Genomic DNA, 21,418 nt, shown 5'->3' with positions numbered 1-21,418 from the left:
AGATGACAGGTCTTATCACCTGCCGCGACTCCTGGCTCAGGCTCTGCCTCGCCTCCTTTCGGGTGGAGACAAAGGTGTGGGACTTTTGCCAAGGCATTGTCCCTCTCCCACGTGGAAGCATATTGACCCGGGGCTCTTGGACTTCATTATTTTGGTCCTCGGTGTGGTCCTCCATCATGCTGCACCTACTGCTCCCCAGAGGCCATTCCTACCCCTTCCCTTGTTCCCCAAGGGACAGTGTAGACCTCTCTGAAATGAAAAACACGAGTAATAATAATAACAAATGGTCTAATAATAATTGGTGTAGCAGGCATGGGGTAAAGAACAGCCTGCTGGGCATCCTCTCGACACCTATACTCCCGTGCCTAGGGCTTGGGAGCGACACTGTCTGCTGCCTTCCAAGGAAGACCAAGCCCGGCCTCCTTCTTAGTTGCACCATACACAGGGGCTGCTGTGTTTAATTCATCGAAGATGGGAGGCATGGCTTCTATTTCTGAAAGATACCGTTTATATGCCAGTTAAAATGTTCTGCTCACCTCACCCACCCAGTTGCTCCATGTCATATTTCTCACTGGTGAAATGGTATAGTCATATAGTCCCTATCAGTGAGGGATACTGAAAAGGTCAAAACGATATGATCAAATGATACTTGGCACACAGTTCTACAAATACCATTTAGCTGCTGTTGTTATTCAAGAAGAACTATTGGATGTGAAATGCAGGCCTGGCTTTAAAGATGGTCTAGGTTAGCCGTGTGTTAGACTACGGAAGGAGGAAATGGTGGGTATGGCACACTTAGCAGTGCTTCTCCAAAGAAGGGTAGACAGGAGTTTGCTCTAGGTAGGCAGATCTTCACCATGCCTCTTTTACTTGGTGTTGGAATTAGTGGGCGTGGCAGGAGTCATCCACAGTTTTTCACATAAGCTGACCAAAGATTATTTTCTCTTGGTTCATTGTTTAGTTTTTAAATTAAGTTTTTAAACCTGTATAGGTATTTTGCAGACACATATGTCTGTGCATTACACTCATGTCTGGTGCTTGAGGAGGGCCGGTAGAGGGTGTCGGACCCCCTGGAACTGGAGTTGTGAGCCACCATATAGGTGCCGAAGCAAATCCAAGTCTTCTGGAATAGTAGCCAGTGCTCTTAGCTGATGAGCCGCTGCTGGCCCCTGGCAACTACTCTGAACTCACAGCCTTTCTTGGCAAATTTGACTGCACTAATTTTCACAGTTACTGATATTTTTAATTATTATTATTTTCTGCTGTTAGTTTGGAAATGTTATTGAAATGGCCAACTAAATGTTTGAAAACCATATATGCCATGTGAAATATGGAATTATTAGTAGTTCGAGGGTCAAATTCCTACAGAGCTTTCAAATGGCAGTTACACTGTGATCTTAGATGCCTGGTTGCCAGGTCTGGAGGTTCTTCAAAGAAGAGTCAGTAATTGAACATATTATGTTGATGATACTTTGTAGCAAGTAAACTCAGTTTATTTCATGTCCAGAGAAACATGGTTGACCCTCAGGCTGTTTAATCTACTCTGTATTCAAAAGGCAAGCAAGGTCCTGTTCATAAGGCAAAATGCAGCAGTGATAATTTTTAATATCAGCAATATTGCATCTGGCTGATGTTTTCTGGCCTTGAAATATACTAAATTAAGAGATGAGAGCTTTTAGTGATTGGTGCATCACCACTAATATTTAAATATTAATTTCAACAATTTTGCAATTTGCCATCCTCTGGTGTTTGTCATCTTGGAAAAAAACCAAAGTCATCCAAAACATTGTACGCTTCTTTACTGCCCACACTAAAGGTCTTTTGTATAGTGTACTGATGGGATATGCTTGAAGTGATCAGAGCTTAATGGGCTATAGAGCATTTGTGGTCCAGAAGCTTTGGGGTAACATGCAAATGGCATGCGATGTCTAAATTTATGTTCTTAAAGACTTCCATCTCACAGTGATTTTCTACAACAATGGGCTTAGCTTCTTGCCGTGAATATTTAATAGGAGCTATAGTAGATCGTAACTGGCTCCATAATTACTCATTTTGAGACAGAGGTGCTCTCTGAGCCACTGATAAGGACGGAATTGTGTCGCTACATCATGTTTTCCTTCTGCTGCCACAGGCCAGCATCCATATTCATAGTCCCCTGGTGCTAAGCACATTGCCAGTGTAGCACAGAGGCGGGCGAGGTACACGTGGCCTCCTCAGGCTTTTGATCCCCCCTTATTTTTCATCTGAGTAAATGGCATGAAAACTTTAGATAGAAGAAAATGGCATAAGACATCTTAGAGACAAAAGTTATTGCAAGATTAGTGTGGCATATACATAAAATATGTACCTAGATTCACATATAAAGTACCTGTGAACAAAAGAAATGCTACCATGTTTAATGTTAAATTCTACTGAAAATTTCTCAGATACTTTTGAGTACTGAGATGAATCGCTGAATTATGTTTTCATAGGAAATCCTTTAAACCTTCATATTTCCTATACTCATTTGAATAATACTGTCCTTTCTTCTAAGGAAGCTAGATTTCAGATTCGTTTGCTCTGCCCACACTATTTGCCTCCCTCTGCCAATGTATTTTATGTTGTGACACATGTCTCTTTATGAATCCAACTCAACTGTGTTGGAAGCTCTCCTTTGACCCGACCTCTGGGAAGCATGGAACATGGATCCCCTGGGATCTTTTGGGTCCCTGGGGAGGGAGAGAAAGCTTTCCCCAGGAGATCAGACTGACTTCCTCAGGTAGATGGCTTCTGAGCTCACACCTGAAGGATGAGTGAGATTTGAGACAAAAGGTTCCAGGAAAAGCCAGGCTAGGTGAGCAGGCTGTTTAATAACAGTGAGGCAGGAGGCGCTGGCTCATTCTGCTGTGACTGGATCTCAGGGTGTTTTCCTCTGAAACACAGATGGCTCCCAGGAGGTACTGGTTATGGCAGTCACCTGGAGGCCTTTGAAAGCACAGTTCAAATGCGGGGTTCTGACTCTGGGTAGGAGGAAGCGTGAGACAGGAAACTCATCTACAAAGGCACATTTGCTAGGAAGCAAATCACCATCAGGACATGGTGGGTATTTATGCACTCATTATTTCCATCTTAAACAGTGCTAGCAAGTTCAATATTCTGCCTAAAATCCATAATATGCTTAGTTTTTCCTATGCCGAAGGTTTCTAGTTCTATTCACAGCACCTCCATGTTGTGAAAAATACAAAAATTGGCTGCAAGGAGATAGGTATTTCTTAGGAATCAGTTTTCCAATTTTTACCATAAAACCCTGTAAGGCACTAGCTCCTGTGGCAGAATGGTTTATGCAGGTGTGTACTTAAAGCCATCAATTGTGTCTGAAATGGATAATGGGTAGGGTCATGTCTTGTAGCGTGATTCGGGTACAGTTTGTTATTTCAAAACAGTAAATAGTTATTTCTGTCTTATATTAGTCACCTTCATCAATGGATCAAATATTATAGGACCTATGACTGTTTTAAATTGTTGTATTAACTCAGAGATTGAAATAAATTCACAAGTATTATCCTCAGTTTCTTTTATCATGAGCCATATCAATGCTCCATATAATATGTTTCCCTGCCATTTGTCAGGAATCACTTTTAGGCTTTCAAGATTATTTCACTTGTTTAGTTGGTGCAAAGTTGTGGTTGTGAACAATGAGCTAAAGAAATGAAAGTGGATCTTGAGGGGTGCATCCCAGAAAGCTCCACGGGAGGAGAGTCAAGTCAGGATGCACAGGAGAGCAACAAGAGCCAACGTGTACGGGCTGATGGATGCTCCTGGTGCAAAGGGATGGAGAGAGGGAGTGTCGCCTCTGTAAGAACTGACCCTTGAAAAGATGGAAGTGGTTAGGTGTCCTGGCACACGCCTTTAATCCCAGCACTCAGGGAGGCAGAGGCAGGCACATTGCTGCGAGTCCAGCACAGGCAAGGCTACACAGAGAAACCCTGTCTCTGAAAACCAAAAACCAAGCACCCACCCCTGCCCCCACCCCGCCCAAAAAGATAAAAAAGATGGACTGTGGAGTAGGGAGCAACAGCTATAGAGACTGTAGCCAGAGCAGACTCCAAGAAGAGGACAGTGCTTTATTTCTGTGTTTTCTTTTAGGACATCCTGGCAGATTAACCAGGGATTTCAAGCAGAGAAACAAGTTAAAGCTTTCTTGTGGAGAGAGAGAGGAAGGGAGGGAGGGAGGGGGGCAGACTGATGGGAGGCGGTGGGGGCAGGGAGACAGAGACAGACAGACAGACAGACAGACAGACACACACACACACACACACACACACACACACACACACACACACACACGCAGTCAGGCAAAGGTGCCCACTCATTGCCTGTGTGGCCAATGCAGTGCTCCAGTGCAGAACATGCAGGTTTCAGGCCTCCTGAAATTTCCTGTAAGATAATAGGAAATCCAAGCTGGATGCAGTGGGGTTTTGTTGCTACTGCCTTTTGTTTTGTTTTGAAGAATGTTAGCATTTAATTAACCTCCCTGGGCACCTTCAAACCTCCAGGGCACAGGCACCTCGGACACCCCTAATCTCTCCAGCTCTTCTGCTGAAGAATTTGGCCTTCATGTTGACAAGCTGCTTTAGAGCTCTCCCTTCCTTGGAATTTAGCAGTAGCCTCATTGCACACCACTAGCCATGGGGGCAGCTCTATTCTTCGCCTTTTGAGGCTTTGCCCCCATCTGCTCACTGACCAGTGTCCACAGTTTATCCATCGACATCTGGGCAGTGGCTCCTCTTTAAGGGGAAGGCCTCATCCCAGCTTTTCCAGAGTCACCTGGATGATACTTGTGGAAGTTGATCCTGCGGTGAAGCATGCCTCCAGCATTCCCACGGCCTCCTGGGTGCTTGCGGTGCTTATGCATGTGTCCAGGCTGTGGGTCAGATGCCCCGGGTGCTTGTGGTCCTTACCCATGGGTCCAGGCCTGTGGGTCAGATGCCCTGGGTGCTTGTGGTCCTTACCCACGGTCCAGGGCTGTGGATCAGATGCCCCGGGTGCTTGTGGTCCTTACCCATGGGTCCAGGCCTATGGATCAGATGCCCCGGGTGCTTGTGGTCCTTACCCATGGGTCCAGGGCTGTGGATCAGATGCCCCGGGTGCTTGTGGTCCTTACCCATGGGTCCAGGGCTGTGGGTCAGATGCCCCAGGGTTTCCAGTCTTTCTCTTAGGAATCAGACCGTTATTTTCTTTAGTAATGCATACTGATGTGTCTGGAATCAAGTGGCATGCTGATCAGAAAGGCAGGTCTGAAATTCCACAAGAGTTAGGGCAACATTTCCCATTTCTTAAAAATAAGTATCAACTAATCAATCAGTAAGTAAGTAAGTAAATAATTTCACACCTGATTCTGCTCTCATCTGCTTGAAGAAAAGGAAAGAAATGCTTGTTTCAGACTGTCAACAGAGTAGCAGTATTTTTTAAAGTAAAATGCATGCCCCCCTCTAAATGTACTTTAAGTTCTCAGGTCTAGCTAACAGCAGAGTGAACACTCTGCACATGAGAACTTATGTATATGTACGTCAACCTGCTTTATTTATTTATTTATTTTTGCAAGTGTTTTTGGTTAGCTTCTCTCTGCATTGCTTTGTCTTGTATTCTGGAAAGCATTTTACATATTTAAAGAACCAGCTTTTCTCTGTCTCTCGCCCTGCCTGCCCCCCCCCCCCGCCATGTATATTTTCCAAATGGGTAGCCTGAATCCCTGATGTAGAGAATGTATAGTACAGTCCTCAGGAAACAAGCTGAAGAGGAGACAATCGCATATTATTTTTTTGTGAATGAGCTGTTCACTAGTCATTCACTAAATATTTATCGAGCACTTAAAAGTGCTGTCACTTCATCGAGACACTCAAGATATTTTACTAAACACAACGCTACAAGTATTTGCTCTGACGGTTGCATTGTTCTACAGGGCAAAACTTAGAATGAATGTAATTAAAATGCTAGGAGTAGATTCATCAATACACTTTGTTACACAGTGATAATTATAGAAAAAAAGAGGAGAAAAGTAGAGTCAACTAAGGGAGTCTGGGAGTCTGCGGGGGCATGGGCAGGGTTGTCTACAGCTTCAGATAGTACAGCTAAGACAGTCTTCACGGATAGTGTGGCATCTGAGTTGATACTTGGAGTGGGGAGGGAAGTGGACCTTCAGTTTCCAGAAGGAAAGAATCCCAGGTGGTGAGAATGGCTGGTGCCATGGCTTCTGGGCTAGGAGGCCAGAGTGCTAGGATGGAAAGAGACAGCAGAGGTGAGAATGCAGAGGAAAGCAAGGACGATCAGGGGCTGCTGTGTAGGCCACTAATGCAAAGGCCTATCCATCTCTCTGACCAAACCGAGGGGGAAACTGTAAAGAGAGTGGCACGGTCCACCAGCTGTGTGCTTTATGCTGAAAACAGTCTGCAGAGGTGATGGTAGAATGAAGGAGAACCGCTGAAACAATTCCCGCATGAGACCGTGCTTGCTCAAAGCAGCAAGATATGTGGTCAGACTTGGAGTCTGATCCAAACAGAGCTGCCAGGATTGGCTGGTGGGTGTGTGATTGGAGTCCAGGAAGAACATGATTCTAGAAGGGCTGAGATGTTTCAGGTCTGAATAGCCAGAAGGCTGGTGTTGGTGGGGGAGGCAGGTGTTGCGTGTTGGTTACATGGAGGGCAAGATGTTGAGATACCTCTTGGGTAGCCAAGTCAGGGTGTCAGCAGCAGCTTGTTGTGTCTGTAGAGTTAGAAAGAAGGCCTGAGCTGGAGTTAGCAATTGTCAGATTACGGACGGCATTTAAAGCTAAGAGACTTGGCAACTTGTGTTACTCAATAACTTCATTTCATTCCCTTGGGGTTTAGAAATGATTTCTCACATTTAAGCACAGTCCGAGAGGGCTGGGCAGACCTCAGCTGCAGCACCCAAATGAATCACAAGCTTTCCCGGCAGTTCAAAGATGCAGAGCTCTCGGGCCCTAAAGAACTATGCAGTGTGTGTGACACTATGGCTTAGATTCGTCCCTTGTCCTCATGGGGAGGGCCTTGTGTTCTAACTGGGCAGGCACAACCATTCAGGACCAGTGCTGGATCTCTGAGGATGATAGAAGAAAAGAGCTATCACCCCTGGATCTGGTACTCAGCACTTCTCCAAGGGCTCATGTTTGTTTACACAAGCGTGGAGTGGAAGCTGGGAACCTTATGGAGGGACGGCAGATACATAAGCAGAGATGCGTGCTGGTCTTGAGTTCACTTGCTTGCAGCCCTGACTGGCTGGGAGTATTCAGAGATGGGTTAGCTATGGGGCTGGGGGCAGATAGAGGGTCCTTGCACTTTGATGTGGACTGTCTAGAAACAGGATGCCTATACACTTCTGGAAAGGCAGACACTCAGGAGCTCTGTGCAGGATTCTGTTCTCAGTAAAAAAGAGCAAGGCTGTGTTCAGGGCTTGGGGAAGGGAAAGGAGGGAACTGGTGTGATAATTTACTGCTTCATAGTATTGTGCTTGGAAGACAGAGCTCCATCGTAGATACAGCACCCAATTAAAGAATTAACTTCTGCTACACCTCACAGTCTCTTCCTTTTCATAACTGAGGAATGTAAGGCATGCCACTCCAGTCACTTACAGAGCAGCGTGGTCAGACCTGACGCTCAGATTCAGCATTGCCTCCAATAGCAGGCACCTTCCCAGTTTCAGCATCTTGGCTACCGGGAACCAGAGCCAAAATGTGAAGGAGAACGGAAGATCCCACAGCAGCCGGGCTGTGCACGCCAAACATGCTTATTGCCTCTTGACTGATTGCAGTGATGTGGAGTGAGGACAAGTAGGCAAATAAGAGTCCCAGGAGGCACTGCAGGCCGGGCGCCACTTGCTGTGAAGGATGACTTAAGACAATGTGAAAGTCTGATGGCCAATAAGGGCAATGACAGGAGGGAACTTTAAGCAACTGGGGAAAAAATAATAATCCTAGTCAAGACAACCAGGCCTCTAATCTCAACCCTGTGGGAAAGTGAGGTCACAAATTCAAGCGCTACCTGGGAAACTTCATGAGATTCGGTTTTAGAATGTAAACAGAGGCTTGGGGGTAAAGCCTAACATGCTGGATGCCTGGGTTCAATGCCGTCTGTCTGTCTGTCTGTGTGTATGTATGTATGTCTCTGTCTCTCTGTGTGTATGTCTCTGTCTCTGTGTGTATATGTTTCTGTGTCTCTGTCTCTTCTCATTGATGTAGGGGAAACTGGCTTCATCAACATCAAGCATGAGGCTTTGGGCTGAACAAAACAGACTCAGAGACCCCGGGGTTTTGGGACATTACCCTGCTGATAGGAATTCAGACTCCGAGATGAAGTGTTCTCCTAAGCCCATGCAGGTACCTGATAGCGGAGGAGGCTGGGATACCCGGGCCTCGTCCCTTACCTACCTTTGCGCAGGACTCCTCTCAGGCAGCCTTTTCCTCTCTCAGTGATGACAGTGTTACTACTGACTGCTGAGATTTTTGCTTTGTTTTTCCTTAATTGTCTTTCTGCAACACCTGGTAAAAGTTGTAAGATACTGGCCAGCATGCTACTTCTGGGATCTGAGTGGGGAACAGATTAAAACAAAAGAGACAAACAGAAAAAAAAAAAAAAATGGACAAACGAAAAAACAGGGGAAAAACCAAATAAACCGTGTCCTGATAGTTTTAACTCTCAACATAGCCTAGAATCATGTAGGAAGAAAATCTCAGTTGAAGAATTATTTAGGTCAAGTTGGCCTGCGGGCATGTCTCTAGGGGTTATCTTAATCGATCTAATCTAGTGTGTGTGGCGTCCTGAATTGTGCAAGATTGAAGAAAGCTAGCTGAGCAGAGGCATAGATGGGCAAGTGACATGGCGGCTCTAGTCTCTCTCTTCGCTCCTGACTGTGGATGGGATGTGACTAGTGACTTGAGTTCCTGCCTTGCCTAACCCAACATGATGGGCTGTAACTTGGAGTTGCAAGTACTCTCCCCTTCCCCGTGTTCCTCCTCATCCGGGTATCCTGTCATGGTGAGAGAAGGGAAAAGTCGAACAAGAGTTAGAAACATTTAGGTGATAGCACTGGTTCTGTTCCACAAACTGCTTATTTTCATGCTAGGATAATGGCGGTACCAGCCTCACACGCATGCTTTAAAAGGTAGTTAAACAAAATGCATGTAGATTGCTGAGTTGAGAGCCCAGATGAGAGATTTACATTCCAGCACTGAAATGTACTGTTATTTTTTATTAGGAGATGGAAAGGCAATGTATTCCAACACCCAGTGCCATTTGGGAGATGGCGTGGTGTGAAGCTATTTTATTATACACGTGACTTGTTTGATGCAGTGTGATAAGAACGTCTCGGAACATTTATTTCTACTCACTGGATGTCCTGGAGTTTCATTTAAACTGTCTCATCAGAGTTAATGTGACTGACCATTCTCCTTACTGCCATCAGGCGGGATGACAGCCTTGATCTGTGCACTTCCAAAATAATATCATTACCTCCTCGGCTGCCTCCTCCAAATGCCATCATCTTTATCTTAGCAACGCCAGGCCAAAAGACACCATCATAGCAAGGAGGCGGGCATGACATTTTTAGGGGGCTGGGGGAGAGCCTAATCCAGTGACATACAGATTGACTTAACCTAGCCTTCCTCTTCAGAAGAATGTTTGGCTTTGTGGCCATGAAACCGCGTGAACCCCTCTTGCAGATGCACAGCACACAGTGGTCCCCTTTCTTGTCTGACTCTTCATGCAGATTAGTGCGCCATGTTGAGAAATGCTAGGGGACCTCTCTGTGAGGTGTGGGCCCGAGACAAGCATCACAGTGCGTTTCTCAGCTCGTCATTCAAGCGGGCGGAGACTACTGTTTCCCAAAGTACAGAATAATGTTTTTAAAAGGTGTTTTATCGTAAATCCGGAAGCTTCAGTCATGCTTTGATGGCTTGGGGGCGGGGGGGAGTTGGGATGGGGGAAGCAGTCAAGTCAATGGTATTTTCAGGTTTTTAATGTAGTTAGGAAATATGCAAATGCATGCAAAAAGGTAGGACTATGTACTAAATTTAGCGCTGGCAATTATAAAATAATAAGCATTGAAGTTCTGAAGTTTTTGTTTCCTCTGCAAGTTCATGTGTGTGTGTGCACGCACACGTGTGTGTGCGTGTGTGTGTGTGCACGCACACGTGTGTGTGCGCGTGTGTATGTGTATATACATGTACATGTACACTACAAACAGGGCAAAAATAACTGGCTAATTGGTTAATAGTTCTCATATTCCAGAGTGTACCTGCTCACTCTCTCTGCATTATCTGATGTTTCTGTTCTCCTCCTGTGTTTCAGTTACAATTTCCACAAGCACCTTCTTTGACGGCTTGCTAGTGACGGGGCTGTACACTTCCACCAGCGTCCAGTCTTCTCAGAGTGTAGGAGGCTCCAGTGCCTTTGGATTTGGTAAGCATTCCTATAGAAGGACAGTGATTGTCAAGACTTCTTACTGTTTTGGTTTTAGAAATAATCAGTTTAAAAAGTATTCGGCTTTTGCTATTAAAGAGAAAATAATATGAAAGCGTGTGTGCACATTTGTGCTTGAAGCCAGGTGCATCGAAGTGCTGTGTAAATGCTCAGTTAACCATGGTCTTGGTAGGCCATTTTCCTTTTCTAGATTTTCTAAGGACAGTGTGTGTCCTTAAACCAGAGACCTGGCAGACTACTTCCATGGAGAGGCGGAAGGCTGCGTGGGGGTCACTGATCCCTGAGGATTCTCAATTTGGAAATCTCTGATTTACTCATATGCTTCGGTCATGTCAACATGGGGTTAAATAGTCTTCAGAACATCAAAACCGCAACGTTAATATCTATTTACATAAGAAAAAAAATCATTGATCTTATGCTAAAATCATAAACTATAAAGTGCTTTCTCCACCAGTGTGGCAAAGACAGAAATATCAAAGGCCACCATGTGCTTATGTTATTTATTACATGAATATTTTCTCCGCAAAAGCCTGTGGCCATTACTACTTTGCTTACCCAAGACAAGGTCCTGGCCTTGGAGTTTAAAGGAACAGAGAGCAAAGTCCACATGGATCTCAGGCTACTTTGTGGCCTGCGGCAGCAGCATGGACCACAGACAACAACATGGCCTCCAGTGGCATCACAGACCACAGTGGTCTCTGAGGAGGTCCAATCAAGAAAGTGAACCTTCTTTTATTTAAGGCCTTCTTGTTGCCCAGAGCTGGGGTGATGCCATGGCCTGGTCTGTAAATTCAGAGGCTGAGTCTGGGGCGTCTGCATATGTTCCAGGCTGCTGCATACCACTCCAAAGGCCATCAGCTTCTGACATTTACTTTTTTGGTTTTTTTGTTTTGTTTTGTTTTGTTTTGCTTTCCCCCGACACCCACCCCAGAGACAGGGTTTCTCTATGTAGCAGTGGCTATCCGGGACTCCCTTTGTCGACCAGGCTGGCCTCAAACTCACAGCAATCCTCCTGCCTCTGCTCCCAAGTGCTGGGATTACAGGTGTGCACCACCATACCCAGCCTGATATTTACTTTTAAGTCTACTTCTAAAGCTAAACTGGGGTGGAAATATTCTTCTTAGGCATAAATGGTCCATTTATTTAGCTCCACCCTTTTTGTGCTTTGCAGGGATGAAGGGTCAAGTTACAATCACATCTATAATTTGTGCAAAAATGTTACCATTTTATTATAGCAGAACTTGTAAGTGTGGCTGCCAGATTTAACTGATAAAAATTCAAGCTACCCTGTTCACTGTGTATTTTAGAATGATATTTATTTTTAGTATGTATGTTTACATTCCAGGGTCCATCCTAGTAGAGTCAGTTTCAAGACTCTGGAGTTGTGCTTTGGTAACTTATAAAGCTCCTTAAATGATTCTTGTTATTTTAAAAAATTAATTAAAAATGTTTTTTTGTAGTCCCCGTTAGTGTTCTTAGTCACTTTTCCCGTCGCTGTGATAAAATACCCTTACAAAAGCAACTCGAGGGAGAAAGGGTTTACAGTGGGTTATGATTGGAGGCTTCAGTCCATCATGAAGTCATCAGTAGTCAGGAAGAAGAAATAATGAGTGCTTGTGCTCAGCTGGCATTCTGCAAGGAACGATGCTGTCACTTTTAGGGTGGCCCTTCTCCCTCAGGCCACCTAGTCCAGATAGTGCCTCTCGGGTATGCCCCGGAGCCTGTCTCCTCCTCGGTGATGCTACGTTCCATCAAGTCGGCAATGTTAACCTCACGGACTCCCAGAGTGATTTGACTCCTGACAGTGCTCTTGAATTAGCCTTCCAAGCACTGGGAGTCAGTGTGAGTCACCAAGCTGGAATGAGACTTCTGATATATAGTGATACCATATATGCACATATATGCATGTGTGTACACATATGCACATTTATATGTATGGATATATAAAATCTACAGTACATATGCATATTTCTAGGATTACTCTGGATGGGGTGAATCAGAAACTGGGGCACGGGTGCAGAGGGGGAACACAGTAGTCATTAAAAAAATAAGTGCCCTGGGTGATTTTAATTTCCACTTATCTAGTGCAAAGACAGATAGTGGTCAAATGGCCACACACATATGTAATAGCAAGTAGAGGAAATTTATGAAATATGAAATTTAAGAGATTTCTGTTTTTGGCGTAATTTAGTGGTTATGGCAGAATGGGGCTAAAGTGATATGCTATTCATCGTTTGATGCAGAACAAAAGAGTTACTGGGTACATAATTTGTCATTAGTCTCTGGGTGTTTTGATGGGATGTTAAGCATGGCTTGCTTGGCATTTCTAACATATCATTGGATTGGCCTGTGACATGTTTAACTAGCTGTGACAAATAAGGCAAAGGAAAGCATATAGTTGAGTTTAAATAGACATTCAGACAGCTTTTTTTCCTACCTAGAGTTAATTTTAATTGTATTAATTCCACAAAAAGTTCCAGCTACTCTCTTGAATATCGACTGCATATAAAAACAGCCCAAATAGGGCCATAATTGTTCTTTAGATACTGCCATAGAAACATAATTCTACTAACGTAACTACAGCCTTTTATGCAAAAACCAGAATTCTTTAAATAAAATGCATGCCTCGCTGACCAAAAATAGACAAATGCCTAATAGCCAGAAATACATTAAAACAACAGCTACGCAGAGATGGCAGTGCGCGCTGTGATGCCTGGTTTGAAATGCCTTGTTGTGCTTGTCAGCGTAAGAAAACGTGCTGCCCTGGGGAAGCGTGGTGCTTAATTATGGATTTCTCTTTGTGTATCCAGAAAAAAAAAAAAAAAAATAAGAAAAGCACTTCCCTCTTGCCTTTGCCTCTGAATTCCATCTCAGTCGTGTAAATCTTCAAGGCTTAGTGTGCTTGCTCAATGCAGGGATATTTGAATAGCCTCTCACATTAAAATTGTTCTTTTGCCAGAGCTGAAGTTTGTTTTACTCAATATTTAAGATTCTGGCTCTAAAAGCTAGAGATTTTACTCAATTTTTGATATTCCGGCTCTGGCATCTGAAAAGCCAGTTGACGTATCTGATGCATTGCAAATACACGTGTAGTTAAGCCGTCTATAGACGCATCCTGCTCAGCCAACACATCTGCCATGCTAGCAGCTGTTCGATTAAATGTCTAGAGTTCCCAGTATCTTTCACTACTATCTCTTTTGGGGAGGTATACGAACCAGCCACCTAATAATTTAAATTATAAAACTTTAAAAATGGTTAAGATTTGCTGGAATCCAAGCTTTGGGGGCTGGGGGGCAGCTCTAGAGAACAGATCTTGAAGTATGTTCTTTTTAGATTTTTTTTCTCTCTTAAGCATTCTTTGAATCATATTTTAATGGATATTAACTGATGAATATAAATTAGCTTCAATGCTAATTTTAAAATATTAGCATTGGCTGGGCCCAGGCACGTCAGGAAGTATAGAGACAACACCAAGGGGCCACACCACCCTCGCCAGGCTGGGTGCTGCAGGAAGCAAGAGAGTAGTTGGTGGGGTGATGGGAGACAAAGAAGCCAGCAAATAGGTAGTGGAGAGATGGAAGAGGAAGAGAGCCCAGTGGTATATGTGCTATGAAGAGAGGTGGAACTGGAGATGGGAAAGTGGTGAAGAACAGCCTGATGGGAGTGGTCTGTGCTGCCACGTGAGGCCATGGAGAAGTCCCAGCCCATGCTGTCGCCCAGAGCTGTGTCTAGATCTGTGGCCATGCAGCAGCAGGCAGGGATCTGTGTGAATATCTGTTGCCCCATGTTGCCACCAAAGGGCTTGCGGATGGCCCTGGTCTGGGCTCCCTCCTGGGGCCAGGTAGATGTCTGAAGGCTGTGCGGTGCTGGCTCCACCCCTTACTAGGGAGATACGGGAGAGCTGGCAGAGGAGAGCTGGTCCTGTTCCTTGCCAGCTGCTATGTACAGGAGTGCTGGCCCTGCCCCTCACCTGGGCAAAGTGATGTGAGTACAGGAGACTTGGTAAGCAGATCAACTCAGTCACCACCCAGACCCAGATCCATGGCTGTGAATTGGCCCACTGCAACATCTACTCTGTCTATGAACAGCTGGAACATGTGAAAGGGCTGGTCGTGCAGAGCCAAAGCTACAGGATCTCCATGGCAGAGGGCAACAACAGGAGATTTGAGAGGAGTCCAGGAGAGGACCCAATATTGATGGTGTAGCAGAAGCCGGAGGCCTCAAACCACACCAATGGCTCATTGCAATGAACATTTCCAAGTAAAGATGTGTGGACAAAAGGGTATATTGTGTGACACACTGAAGCTTCTATGAGGAGATGATTTTGTTTTGTTTAGGGGAGGAGATTGCAAGGGTAGAGGGTGGATATGGAGGAACAAGGAGATAAGTGAGATTAGGGTGCATGATGTGAAATTCACAAAGAATCAGTAGAAATCTGTTAAAACATTGGCATTGAAAGTTCTTAACTTCATCCAGCAATGGTAGTGCCCACCTTTAATCCCAGCACTTGAGCAGCAGAGGCAGGCAGATCTCTGAGTTCAAGGCTAGCCTGGTCTACAGAGCAAGTCCCAGAATATCCAGGGCTATACAGAGACTTTATCTTAAACAAACAAACAAACAAAAAACAAAACAAAAATGCTTTTAACTTCATTGTTTGACCTTCATGGTCTTTTGACACTGAGGTCTATTTACAAAATAAAATATCTGTTTTAAGACAAACTTTCGATCTATTACATCAGTCTCTGGTTCATATAAATATGTTCACACAAAATCATCAGTGGATTTAGATTTGATGCCAAGGTTCATTGCTACCATGCAAATTTTGACTCCTATTAAGGACAGAAGGGTTTGCTAAGCTGACTTCCGCTTCTGCTTCATGATAGGTCTAAGCAGAGCCCTGTGACAACTCTCCAAATTTCCCCTAGGAAGCCCTTCCTCCTTCATCTATTAGGTGATGCCGTTAGTCTGTCCAAGCCGTTCTGTCTGGCTCTGTGAACCACACAAATTGTGGATACAGACACGTACTTAGGGCTTTATTTACCTATAAAAATAAAACAGCCACTGGCAATTTCATTAGGTAGGGCCCTGTGTGGTGGGCATATTCACTTACTAACCTCAATTATGGTAATACTTTACTGAGAAAGATCTGGATTTTTTTTGGTCTGTTTTTATAAAGAGATACAAAATAAATGTAACATAAACATCATTGTGCAATTCAAAGGCATGGCCTTTTATTGGATATGGTAAATGACCTGTAATTAACAAGAAAACTAGGTTAATTAAATAAATTAGTCAGTGGAACGAGGAACAGAACTGACAAGGGACAGCACCACAATTAATTTTCCTACTTGCTGGATATTAATCCAATCATGGCTTTATTCATTACATTTGGGTATGGTAGCGGCTCTTACCATCATCAAGAAAAACGAACCTTATCTGGTTAGTTTGACACATCACAAAGAGTTCAGAGTTATTTCCCAACTCCTAAATAACCTGAAACTCATTTACTACAGCGTGGGCATGATAAATTTAAGTGAAGTAATTAATCAACACGTTGCCAGTGCAGACGAGTAAGGGCATAGAATTGAGCTCAGGTAGATGGGTCGAGAAAAGCAGTTTTCTGTAGTATCTTCTTATATGGTCTTGGGTGTGTGGCAACTCAGCTGTCCTACCGTTCGTTTTGTTTGTTTGCTTGCTTGCTAACTTAGGTGACATGTTCACCTTCCACATTACACAAATCCAGGTGTTTGCATTTGAAAAATTAGAATAATAGAGTGGCCCACTCCACACAATTATTGGGTAGACTAATTAAGATCATCCATTCAAGTGCCCACTATATATTCCATGCTCAAAGTATGCATTATTTAAAGACTATTAGAAGCAAGGATTATGTCTTTGAGAAAGGCAGTAGATGTTGACTGTAACTGTGTGTTTTCTTACCTGGAGAATTTGCAGCGGGAGTGGACCTCAAGGGGAGTTGGGCCTCACCCCAGCAATGTACAGGCCAGGAAGGTCAAGTGGCATCTGTGACACAGGCAGAGCTACTGTGAGGACTAAAGCCAGATGTTCTGGCACAGTAACCAGTTCTTAAATGCTCTTAAAGAATAGAACCCAGGAGCTGACAAGATGGCTAAGTTGAGTAAAGGCCCCTGTCTCTAAACCTGACAGCCTGAGTTCTAGCTCCAGGACTCACATGGTGGAAAGAGATAACTGAGTTTTACAAATTGTCCTCTGAGTACCACATACACTGCAGCACATGCCTGTCCCCAAACACACAATGTATGTATGTATGTATGTATGTATGTATGTATGTATGTATGTATTACATAATAAAAGCCAGAATCTGCATATTATACAGGTATCGTTTTAAAATATGTACTTTACTGCTTTCTAGTGATTTTGTAGCTGATACGCTATCTGGGTCATCCATAATAACCCAGCAGAAGCATGTGTCCACTGCCACACTCTCCAGTGTTGCCTCCTTTTGTTGCTGGCAACCATTCTGCTTCCTATGCATCTGTACTTGCTTGTCTCGATGGTTATTATAAATGGAATTATATAGTACATTGCCTTTGGGGGGGGCTTGGAGTCTTTTCCTTAGGATAATGCTTTCAAAGTTCATCACATTGCCATACAAATCAGTGTATCATTCCTTTTTTTATGGGTGACTAATATTCTATTATATGCATATATTTTTTTTTTTAGTATGTGGATGTATGGAGGTTACTACTCTTAGAGTGGTGTGAATTTAGAAAAAAAAAAAAGAAAAAGGACAGAATGAAAATATCTAAAGGAATTACAAAACATTAGGGTCATCGGAGTCCTTCAATACTTACCAGTGGCCCGTGGCCCCTGTAGATTAAGATTAATTAGCATATGTGATGATTCCTTTATCATTTTCCCTCCCCTCCTACCATTTGATAGCCTACTGTAGTATGTTTCAACCTCAGCCTTGTGGCCCCCAGTGTACACCATGAGATACGCAAGCCAGGCTAATCCAGTCAAGCTTATCAGCACAGGGGTTTGAACTGAAGACTCATTAGCCACAGTGCAGCTCCTCAAAGCCGGATATAAGGGGCATTTGTGCTGTTTGGATAAATATCACGTGACCCTTCAGGACCTCCATCCCAACTCACGCACTCACCCCTTCCTCTCCTCTCCAACCTCATCTCCATAGACCCTTCCGCTAATTCCTCTTAACTCTCTTTTCTGACTTCTACTGCCACCTCCAATAACACCTTGGGCTTATGTACTTAAAACTGACAGGGGGAGGGGCGGGAAGATGCTGCAGTCAGCACAGTGCTTACTTTGTAAACACTAGGGCCAGACTTCCATCCCCAGAACCCAAATAGGGTGTGGCTAGGTGTGGTGGCAGGAGCTTGTCATCCAAGCCCTGGAGAGCTGGGATGGGAGGATGCTGGGCCTGCCGGCCAGCCAGACCAGCCCACTTGACAAGCTGAAGGCCAGCTTTTGAGAGTGGACCATTCCTGAGGAGCAGTACCCAAGGCTGCTTCTGGCTGCTGTGCACATGGGAATCAGGACATATACAAATGAACAAAGGGGAGGTGTGACCTTTTAGGGATTAGGAGAGGGTCCAGTCACATATACATGCAGAGGCCTGTGGGGGTGCAGAAGGGGGAGAAGTTGCTGTTTTTAAGTTTCAGGAGCTTTCTAAATCTGCATAGATTTATAACGTATGTGTACACAGGCGTTCACATATCTACAGCTGCCATGTTATCTAACCCATTGCCTGCCCGGCTTCCATTGTGCTCCTCTCTTTTCTACCCTAGAGCTGGCAGGTGCTGGGGCTGGCAGGTCCAGTGGTTAGTTGTCATATGAAGAAGCCGAAAGAAACAGTGAACTTCACGGGGCCTCCAATCCCACCTCGTCTCTTGGATAGGCCGGATCAGTGCCCCATTATAGCCGTGACTGTTTCATCCCTCATTTCCTCTCAGAAACGCCAAGTCTGTAGTTCTTTAGAAATATGCTAAAATAGCTGCTAATTTTAAATCACGTGTATACATACGTGTGATGTGTATGAGTGTAGGCACGCACACGGCACAGTGCCTGTATGGAGATCAGGGGGCATCCTTAGGTGTTGTCCTTTAATTTCCATCTTTTTTGAGGCGGGTTCTCTTTTGTCGTTGGTTGCTGTGCATGCCAGGCATTCTGGCTTGGGAATCTCTTGTCTCTGCCTCCCACCTCCCTGTGGTCACACTGGGATCACACACCTGCATCATGGTGCCACCTCCCTGTGGTCACACTGGGATCACACACCTGCATCATGGTGCCACCTCCCTGTGGTCACACTGGCATCGCAGAGCTATATCATGGTGCCACCTCCCTGTGGTCACACTGGCATCGCAGAGCTATATCATGGTGCCACCTCCCTGTAGTCACACTGGGATCACACACCTGCATCATGGTGCCACCTCCCTGTGGTCACACTGGGATCACACACCTGCATCATGGTGCCACCTCCCTGTGGTCACACTGGGATCACACGCCTGCATCATCAAGCCATAAGTTACAGAAGTTCAAACTCAGGTTCTCAGATACAACAAACACTTTACCTACCAAGCTGTCTCCTCAATCCTATATTCTAAGACTGTAGTAAGTGGGCGATTAAGGAACATTTTTCAAATACAGGTACAGTTTCTGGCTTCAGTGTCAGCACCCTTCCCATGTTGTGGCTCACTTAGCTGACACTGAAAATGTTAGGAAGACACTTTGTTTTCTTTTAGGCAAAATGTTATACTCTAGATAGGATTTGTCCATTTCCTGATTCCTTAAATCTTTGGACATTCTACTTTTATTTATATTTAATAATACCTAATGATTTGGGTAGTCTATAGATGATAAAAGAATCTACTCTGAGGTATGTATACCTAGAAATGGTCAGTGGGATGTTGGAATATAGCCATGAAGTGGATAATTCTAGGTCTTCATTTCTGCTCAAAGGAATATGCTCAGTATTGGAGTAAATGAATTTCCTATGAATAGAATCAAGAATTATACATTTCATAGCAGGTTATGGTAGAACTTGCCACTGTGTAAGTTATGATTTTTACATTTTAATAGTGTCTACTAGTAATTAAAAATTTACAAATTATATCTTTTCCTTGGCATGCTAAACCCTGGTTTCTGTTAGGACACTGTTTTCAGGCCCCCTTGATGACATGGAGAGTAGGCAAAGGAAGGACAATGGCTTGCCCTGGCATGCCTTCTTATGTGCCACAGATTTTAAGAAATCTTAAAATATTATAAGAATAATTGTTGAAAACTACATTTCAAAAAATTTTACATTATTTGTGATTGTATAAAAGCAAATTTGAAATAGCTTTTTTTTCTAAAATAGTAGTAATTGTTAAAAACATCGAGAAATCTCAGTACCTTGCTGACCAGAGAAGCATGTGCCAAACTGCCCACTCTCACAGGCGGCAGCTCTAAGTACATGCTTTAGGGGACAGACTTAACGGGCTGACCCTGACCTTGCTGCCTGTCTTACCTGTAATGTTGTGTTTGTTCTTGGGGTTACCCATTCCCTGTTTAGCAAATTTATGTTCTAAGCTAAGTTGTTTACTGGTCTAGTTGGTGTGGAGCCTGGGAGAATTTAGTCCTCATAAAAATGAGGCAACTTTATTCAGCGCATTAGACAATTTATACCAAGGGTTAAGAAGAGTCGCATGAGTAAAGTATACAAGCAGAGAGACAGGCCGCACGTGGCAAAAACGTGTTTTTCGGGAGAGACACTTAAGCACTTAATTGAATCTGCTGCCCCTGGGATGAGCACAAATGTACAGCCCAAGAACAGTTCTGTGTTCTGAAGAAACTAAGGTCACAAGGCTCTTGTTCTTGAAATTTTCTCACAAACACTCAGAATTCTCACATGAGTCCGTTCTTGAAGAGTGTTCCAGTATCTCTCCCCTTATTTTTACATAACAGGATATCCAGTCTTTTGGGCTTGAAATATTGTAATAAATATAATTGTCATCTGATGCCTGAGTATCCTATAAATGAGAAAATTATAATACGAGAGCAGTGAAAGCAGTGTGTTATGAGCTATGTCCAGTACTACGGGTCACATTGTTATATTGATGAGAAAAACCAAGACCTAGAGAATAGCTTGAAAAGAGACCCATACGATTAGTAGTTCTGGTGCCTTGTGGAACATAGGCCCATTGCCTTCAGCAGGAACACAGATGTTATGATGGCCTATGCAAATAGGAAATCCCAAGGGGAAAAAAAAATAACTGCAGCCTCTTCTCCAGATAAACGAATGAATCTGTTATGGTACTGAGATCAGTCATAAGCACAGTTATTAGTAGGGATGATGCAGCTGAATCCATCCAGTCTACAGGTGCAAGCAGAGGACGACGAGGAACAGAACACCTATTCAGAGGCACTTGCTCCAGATGCATAGGTCAGAGCAGACAACACCACTAAAAGGAGGTTCTCGGGGGGCACAGGGCTCTGTGTGTTTTGTAGGATACCTTCTCCCTTGGTGCACAGGGCCTTAACTTGGCCCGGGTGGGCAGACTTGACTTCTGGTGACATGGTCAATATCTCCTTTTGCCCTTTAGCTGGAGGTTTGCTATCTTCATGGTGACTTCCACTGTCTCCTTGCCTTCTGAAGGGGTCCTTGATGGTCTGGGGATGGAGGAGCCCAGGAGGAATCCATAAAGCCTCAGTGGATTCACCTTCAGTGACACACATAACCCTTGCCACCTTCCTCTGGAGAAGTAAAATTAGGGCAGGTTAATGCATCCGCTGCGTATTTCCTTCTGCAGGAAAACCAGAGAGGTTAGAGTGTGCGTGGGTATAAGTCTATGGCTGGAAATACTCCTACAGCATAAGCGGAAGCTGAAAATGAAATTTAAGGGTGTATGGATTAGCCATGCAGATGAATCAAAGCAGCCACTTCCACCTGTTGGGCTGAGGAAAAG

General features: G+C 44.2%; 1 protein-coding gene across 1 annotated transcript in view; it reads left to right on the top strand.

Moving 5' to 3' along the window:
- Reln (reelin) overlaps nucleotides 1-21,418 on the top strand; it is a 448,260-nt gene that overhangs the window by 52,550 nt on the left and 374,292 nt on the right. The window contains exon 2 of the mRNA XM_051152119.1: nucleotides 10,341-10,451. Coding sequence (XP_051008076.1) covers nucleotides 10,341-10,451 — 111 coding nt within the window. The remainder of the gene's footprint in view (nucleotides 1-10,340; nucleotides 10,452-21,418) is intronic.

The sequence above is a fragment of the Acomys russatus genome, chromosome 10 (assembly GCF_903995435.1).
Source record: "Acomys russatus chromosome 10, mAcoRus1.1, whole genome shotgun sequence".
NCBI classification, from domain to species: Eukaryota; Metazoa; Chordata; class Mammalia; order Rodentia; family Muridae; genus Acomys; species Acomys russatus.
The sequence above is the reverse complement of the archived record's forward strand: the minus strand, read 5'-3'. Positions and strand labels throughout refer to the sequence as shown.